This window comes from Triticum aestivum, chromosome 1A (genome assembly GCF_018294505.1).
Source record: "Triticum aestivum cultivar Chinese Spring chromosome 1A, IWGSC CS RefSeq v2.1, whole genome shotgun sequence".
Lineage (NCBI taxonomy): Eukaryota > Viridiplantae > Streptophyta > Magnoliopsida > Poales > Poaceae > Triticum > Triticum aestivum.
The window spans coordinates 441,904,156-441,912,325 of record NC_057794.1 but is presented as its reverse complement, the minus strand read 5'-3'; the positions used below and the strand labels follow the sequence as shown (position 1 = coordinate 441,912,325).

The window sequence follows — 8,170 nt, the reverse complement described above, 5'->3', positions numbered from 1 at the left end:
GACCGTTTGACCATCACTTAGAAAACTTCATAACAAATTCATACTAACAAAAAATGCAAATAAGATATCAAAATGTTCAGAAAAACATCACCTATATGTGCATGGCATTTGCATTCATGACAAAAGTGTTGTGAAGCCCCCATCTCAATGTGAGCTCAAATGATCTTATTAGCATGAAGAATAAATTCTAAAAATTCTATTTTTTTGTGGAAAACAATGTCAAATTTTGTTGAGTTCTTGCAAAGTTTCATCAGGGAATGCATTCGTGGAAGTCGTGACAAAAATACAAAATTAGATCTCCAAAATGCTTTTGTTTTGAAGCATCAATTTTGTTATTTTTGGCACGACTTGCAAGAAAGGCATTCTCTGATGAAACTTGACAAGCACTTAAAACATTGGTCAATGTCTGCCACCAAAACATTTAAGATTTTTTTGAATTTACTTCCAGTTATTTCAGATTTTACTATTCATGCTCATATCATATGAAATCGAGATGGGGACTTTCCAACACTCTTGTCGTGAATGCAAATGACATGCACATATAGGTGTTGTTTTCTACACATTTTGATATCTTACATGCATTTTTTCTGGGTTACTATACATTTTCTATGAAGTTTCAAAGTGATGGTCAAACACTCAAAGGGAAAAGGCGTAAGAGGAGCAAAGTGGTTGGGAAGAACAGAGGGTTTTTGGAAACTAGGGGTGGCACTGCTGAGTGGGACACAACTATGGGTATAAAATTAATTATCCCTTATTATTAATAAAGCTAGCCGTAAGGCCTTCCCATAAGGAAAATAAAAAATAAATTCAAATGATATATTTTTACTCGGATTGTGAGTGAACTATGGAAGGTGATAGATGTATTTACTCCCATAGTTTTCATTCTAAATTGAATCGTCATACAAGTGAAAATATAGGCGACGACTTCCTTTGTTTTCCTTCCCTAACCCAAGGCAACTAGGGAAAACTCTCCTTTCCAGACTTCACCAATGAGCTTGTGGGTTCATCTCCCCTCTGCCTGCCGCTCCGGCCGCCGGCGGTGGGGTGGAGAATCCTGGTGCCTTCATTTTGGTTAGTAGTTTAGGTTAGGGTATTTTAGTTCAGGAAATCTAAAGTTCAATCATCATATTCAAAACATACTTTGCATTCTTCCAATTTGGAACAAAGTAGGAAATTTATACTATAGGAACAAATAACAACAACAACGATAATATTTTTATGAGGTATAATATACAATACTGGAGTACAACACACCTAGTAATCTAATATAGGCGTTAAAAACCACTCTCACAAATAGATCATGGCCCCGGTTTTCCCCATAAATTTCCAGAACAATCCTTTTTTTCTTTTGGGAATTGAAACTTGTATTACTCAGACCCCCAACAGGATTACATTCGGAGGTAGCAATCTCCAAAGCACTAGGTGGAGCAGAACCTAACCAAGTCATAGTTCTACCTTCTACTTGTGCAAAAATAGCTAAACAGTTGCTAACTTTATTCTGGGATCTATGAACATGAGCAATACTCACAAAGACTCATGAGATACGTTATCTACTTCACTAGGTAAGCATAAACCGATCTGTCGATGTGGATTGACTGAAATAGTTTTACCATCTCCAAAGAATCCACCTCACAACAATATGCATATCAATTCTACTCAGGGCAGAAGAGTGGCCCTCCATGCATGTACATAGTTTCGCCTCAAGTGTACCTCTACATGAAAAAAGCTTTGCACGCTGAGAAAACAATGGTCACTCTATTATCTCTTAACACAATTCCAGATCATGCTTGACCACCCATAAAAATGCACCATTAGAGTTCAGTTTCAACGTTAGGGGGGTGTCGGTACTAAAACCGACAGATCTCGATAGAGGGTCCCGAGCTGTGGGTCTAGGAACAATGGTAACATGAGACAATGGAGACGATGTTTTACCTAGATTCGGGCCCTCTCAAAGAGGTAAAACCCTACATCCCGCTTTTGATTGTATTGATTTGGAAGGGTACAGAGTACAAGATGATCTACCTCGAGATTGGATGAGTGTGTTCTAAACCATAAGGCTCGTAATCGTGCCTCTAAAGACTAAACCCCTCGACTTATATAAGTACCAGAGGTACCTAGGTTACACATATGGTCAGTTGCCAACTAGGAATAAACATACCGACTACTAGAACTTTTTGTGAACTATACGCGAAGTCCTCGGAAGTTTCTATCTTGCTCACGCCGAGGGTCATAGTTTTGGTAGTCCTTACTCTAGTTGTCGACGGGTCATCAACCCAGACCATGGACGACATACCATACAAGTTGATACACCTTAGTCTGGGACACCATCATGGGGCTTCCGAGAAGGCATAGGTGCAGAGCCATTATCATGCTCCAAAGTAGGAGGGAGGAGATATCAAATCAATGATTTCCTCTTTCGAGGATCAACAAAATGCTCGTTTTTATAGCCAGCAAAGAGTCCAAAAAGCTACATAAGAAATCCTTTGAAACCTACAAATGTGGCGGGACTTTGCCATGGATAATTCCGCTGCGGATATGCCAACAACGCCAAAAAATCATAATGACCATGCTTCTTTCCAGTTCAGACAGAGGATCTAGAAAATGTAGGAGCCACTCCTTTCCAGTATGACGAGCATTATCAAGTGTCGGGAGCTGCCAAACCAAAGACATGGAACACCATAAATATCTTGCGAGAGGGCATTGATAAAAGGGATGATAGTTGTCTTCCACTCTAGTGCCACAAAGCAGGCAAACCGCTGTAACCTCGAGCCCATGTTTGTGCTTATTATTCCATGCTCGAAGTGAATCTGTGGCCAGCTGCCATGCAAAGTTGGATACTATGGGGGAACAAGACAAGGTCGGGACATCTCCAACAAGCCCATGTGCCATCAAGAATAGTAGTTGACCCCACTGCATCACCTCTGTAAGCTTCACCCAGAGACAAATCATATGCGCTTTTCACAATTAACATGCCCAATTTTCAGCCTCCACGGAAGAGTGCCATCTTCTAGTTGTGGTAATGTTCTGATCTTCACGATCTCCTCAACATCGCATTGTAGAAAAGATTACTGCAGCAGATCTAACCTTTATGCACCATTTTCATTGAGAAGATCAGAGACAAAAGTGGACCCTACATCTCCCCCGTGCAGATACATGTTTATTTGAATGCAATCCGGGATCCAATTATCTCTGAATATCCGCACCCTCCTTCCATTCCATTTTCTCCAAATCAAGCCTTTCTTTAGTAAGTCTAGTTCATGACTAATCGCCGTCCAAGAAGAGGAAGTATTGCCACAAAAAATTGTGTCCTCAAGGTTGCCATCAGGGTAGTAGCGGGCTTTCAAAACCCGTGCACAAAAGCTCTTTGATTACGCTAGCAATCTTCATGCTTGGCTTGCTAACAATGCATGGTTAAACATGCGAAAATCCCTGAAGCCAACTCCTCCCTTATATTTTGGCAGCAACAAATGTTTCCAGGCTTTCTAATGAACTTTCCTTTTACCCTTCTTTGAGCCCCGATAAAAATTTCTCACCATTTTGGTGAGATCATCACAACTCGAAAATGGTAGCTTAAACACCCCATTATATAAGTGGGCATTGGCTGAGCAACCGACTTCATAAGGACTTCCCTCCTTGGTTGTGCTAGGAACCCATCACCCCACTGGAGTGGCCTCTGTAGCTTGAAGATTCTGGAACCACCCCTTTGACATGAGACCTTCCGGGGTAGCCTAAACAATCCATTTGATCCCCAAGCCATGTTTCTTGATGTGTCAACTAAAAGTAGGGGTGAACTTTCATGCCATGCTACACATACATACTGTTCATATTGTTTTATGATTTCGTTTCTTCGTGCCTCTGGAACTAATAACCGTGCACATGCAATACACGTCCAATTTGAGAGTAATATTGTTTTCAAGATTAATCACAATTAATGTTGATTCCAAAATTAATTATGTCTAATGCAATTAATGTTATTTTCAAATTATGAGTAATGCGATTAACATGTTTCCAAATTATTGATTATGCGATGAATACATCATTAGAGCAGCTTGAGACATTGAATATAGGTTGTTGGATGGCTCGGATCATTTGAATTCACCAAACTCGTGTTTTTATAAATAATAGAAAGATTTTATAAGTAGTAGATAGATAGATAGCAGATGGATCGAGACCGCGGTACACAAATTAGGCTAAAATCTTAGATGTACAATATGCTACCTTGTCGTTTTGCTTTTCCTACGCGGCCACACCTTCTCAACTACTGCTTCCATTTCGACTTCTCATCTGACGCTTGTTGCCTCACGACGTCGTTGGCTGTCTCGGCTTTGTAATATCATTGTTAAATGGACCTGACACTCACTCAGTAACATCTCATTATCAATCCTCCTGTGATCACTATCGCTTATGCCATATTCAAATCTGATTACCCAATAGGGCTAGGCCGTTAGGGCAAAACATTGGTCTATTTGAGAGACGCGGGCACCATCGTTCTACATGGGCATGGTTTTTTTAGAATCACCGGGGGGAGCAGCAAGCACATAATTATAAAGGCACGGCGCAGCGTGCAGAGAAGTAGGAACGCCACGAGTAGACGTCCTTCTTGTCACATGTTTCCATGAGACGATGTGACCAAAGATCTAGATCAAAGATGAGAGTTTTCAGGGTTATTACAGAACGTTGATCAATGTTCCTAAACAACATGTCATTGCGCGCAACCCATATCTTCGAGAGGAGAGACATGAGAATAAAAGGCCAAGCCTTGTGTGGCAGGTGGTGAGGTAGCGGAACGTCCCAAAGGTCGATGATGCCCACCACCTGAATGGTGTTCGGAGCGAAGAAGACAGTGTGAGAAAGATTGTGGCATCAATTGGTTGTGACTAACAATACCACAACAAATTTCTGAGAAATCTTGGATATCACAAGATGTACATAAAAAACTAGTAAGAGCATACTAAGTGTGTGACATAATTCCTACGTATCAAAAAAGGTTTTTAGTATTTTGATACGAAGGGAGTATTTAACATATACCCACCTAACCAAACATGACAAGTCACGGTTATGGCAAAGGGACAAACACACAACTAAATTTAGACGTGTCATTCTAACCACGAACTGAACGTGCGTAAACAAGTCACACGGCATTCTATCTGCAAATACTACCTCTATACAAAAATATAAAACATTTTTAGGCTAAACTAGCCTAAAAAACGCATATATTTTGATACGGAGGAAGTATAACATTCTGCATAGAAGAAAGAAAAATCTCAGTCCCATATTCATCCGACGGCTCCAAATAAAACCTCAAAAAGCGGAACCAATCTGTGGTTGGATGGTTAGGAGGACAGTGATATCCACACCCCACCAAGGTTCAAGTCCTGATGCTTGCATTTATCCTGATTTAAAAAAAAATCAACGATGCACGTTCAGTGGAAGGAGACGTTTCTGTCGACTACGAGGCGTTTATGATCTTCGTAAAATCTCAAGATGATATGCGGGCTCAGAGGTGCTCATAACGGTAGAGTCTGTACTGTGTCTAAGAAAAAAACCTAAAAGGATATGCATTTTGTGGCGCAACAGAAGATCCAATTCGCACGTTCACCTGGCTCGTGTCGCCTCCGTCCCAAAGAACCCAATCAATCGTCCGCAGCTCGCAGCGCACCACCGCCCCCCTAACCAAAACCAAAACCAACCCGGCGGCCTTTTCCCCTCGCGAGCACCTCCCCTCGCCCGCACACGCGGACCCATGCGTGGCCACACCACAACGAGCCGGAAGTAGCCCCCCCGGCCCGGCAATGTCGGCGCTCCTCCCGCCGCCCCACGGGCCGCGCGCCGCCGGGGACCCCAAGAAGACCGACGTCGCGGGGGGCAAGCTGCCCCCCTGCGCCGCCGGGGACCCCAAGAAGCCCGCCGCCGCCGGCGCCCGCTCCGCCGCCAAGCTCGCGCTCGCCTCCTTCCTCGGCGTCGCCTTCCTCTTCGCCGTCGACGCCTTCCTCTCCGGCGCTGGCGCCGACGGCCGGCTGCGCCACCAGTACCAGCATTACCTCGGCGCCGGCCCCGCCGTGGGCGCCCCGCCTTCCTGGCCCTCCGTGCCCGACCCCACCAGCTTCGCCGAGGACGTCCTCGGCGGCGGCCGCGCCGAGAGCCCCCCGCCCTCCTGGCTCTCCGTGCCCAACCCCACCAACTTCACGGGCGACCTCCTTGCCCGCTGGCTCACGCCCGGGGGCTCGCCGTGCCGCGACGCCCGCACGGCCAACATCTCCGTCCCGGCCCTTGACGGCGCCGCGGCGGCGGGGGGCGTCACCAAGCTGAGCGCCGCCGAGATTCACGAGTTCACGTTCTGGGCGCTCGACGGCACCGGCCTGCGGCGCTGCCTCGGCGGGGACTTCTTCGAGATTGATCTCTCCGGGGAGGCGTGGAAGTCGCGGCCCCCCGTGGTGGACAACGGCGACGGCTCCTACACTTTCCGCCTCCAGGTTGCGCCCCGCTTCGCCGCGGGGGAGTTCCACCTCACCATCGTCCTCCTCTTCCGCAGCTTCGAGGGCCTCAAGTTCTCCTCCGCCAGGTTCAAGTACCGCGTCGAGCTCCGCCGCACTCCTCTACTCTTCCGGCCGGGCAACGCGTCGCTCCCCGCACTGGAGACCTGCCGGGCCGCCGACTTCGCGCGCGACGTCTGGTCCGGCCGGTGGACGCGGCTCGCCAGGAACGACAGGTGCGAGGATGTGGACGACGGCGGCCGCTACCGGTGCCTGGAGCCGGAGCACCCGTGCGAGGCACCGTGGTGCGACGGACCACTGGGCGCGCTGGAGAGCAACGGATGGGTCTACTCGGCGCACTGCTCGTTCAAGCTCTTCACCGCCGACGCTGCGTGGCGGTGCCTTGACGGCAAGTGGCTCTTCTTCTGGGGCGATTCCAACCATGTCGACACCATCCGGAACCTCCTGACCTTTGTTCTTGGCGTTGAGGACACATCCGCAGTGACACGCCGCTTCGACGCCGTGTTCACCAATCCCAGCGGCGAGCCGGGCACCCTGCGGATCACAAGCATCTTCAACGGCCATTGGAACATGAGCATGAACTATCTCGGCCTGCATTCCCTCCGGCACAAGGGGTTCCGGCAGCTTGTCCGGTCATACTTTGCGGGCGATGATCGTGTCCCCGATGTTGTCATCCTGAACTCTGGCCTCCATGATGGGTGCTACTGGAGCAGTGTCCGCGCTTACGTTCAGGCCACCGAGTATGCCGCGCAGTTCTGGGCCGGCGTAATGGCTAAGGTGCGGTTGCGTGGGCTTGCCGTGCCAAGGGTGTTCTACCGGACGACGGTCGCGACTGGCGGGTATGCTCGGGACCTGGCATTCAATCCAAACAAGATGGAGCTATTCAATGGCGTGCTCGTGGAGAAGATGAGGCAGCATGGCGTGCTCACAGGCGGGGTGATAGACAACTTCGACATGACGTTCCCATGGCACTACGACAACCGTTGCAACGACGGCGTGCACTACGGGCGTGCACCGGCAAAGTTGGTATGGCGGGACGGCAAGATCGGCCACCAGTACTTCGTGGACCTCATGCTGGGGCATGTGCTCCTCAATGCCATCTGCAATGGATGAAACTCTGCTGGTTCCATGCTCGGTAAGTTTGTGCAGCTCAATTGTGTAAACTAGGGTAGGATAGCCACGGAAGTGAGGTTGCTGAGGTGAAATTGTGGTATCAGTTTATGTGTACCGCAGATATCGCGGGCATAGCTGAACCGTTTTATATGGTGAGACCGTCTGATCATTTAGCTATGTCGCTGTTATGATCTTGCTCTAGCCGGCGAGGAAGGTCGAGGTTCGATCGGAGCTAGCTACGGGTGGAAATCAGGTACATGTAAATATATATACCAATACCGTTTTGGGGGCGTAATGCATATGCAATTTCAGTGGGTCATGTTGTGTCCAATGCAATGTTTGATTTCTTCAGTCGGTTCTTGTTTCTGTGGTCTGTGAACGGCATCATGCGAACCCTGGAACAATAGATGGTTGAGTGTCTTCAGGTGTTTCCATATATGTTCCGGGTTGATGTGTTTTGAGTGAAGCCATAGTGAGCTGCCTGATTTGAACTCTAGCCAGGGGGTGTCTTGATGAAGCCATTCAGAGCTAAGTTGTCTTGATCAGGATGATGCTTGTACTGG

At 47.6% G+C, this 8,170-nt stretch overlaps 1 protein-coding gene across 1 annotated transcript; it reads left to right on the top strand.

Annotated features, from left to right (window-relative positions):
• The first annotated feature begins 5,599 nt into the window (after positions 1-5,599).
• Positions 5,600-7,926, top strand: LOC123054779 (uncharacterized). The gene is made up of 2 exons (XM_044478627.1): positions 5,600-7,629; positions 7,810-7,926. The coding sequence occupies exon 1, from the start codon at positions 5,793-5,795 to the stop codon at positions 7,605-7,607; it is 1,815 nt and encodes a 604-aa protein (XP_044334562.1). The 5' UTR covers positions 5,600-5,792; the 3' UTR covers positions 7,608-7,629; positions 7,810-7,926.
• Positions 7,927-8,170: the final 244 nt, after the last annotated feature.

Bases quoted from the DNA above. Each gene is read 5' to 3' on its own strand.
- LOC123054779 (XM_044478627.1), top strand. From the start codon at position 5,793: ATGTCGGCGCTCCTCCCGCCGCCCCACGGGCCGCGCGCCGCCGGGGAC.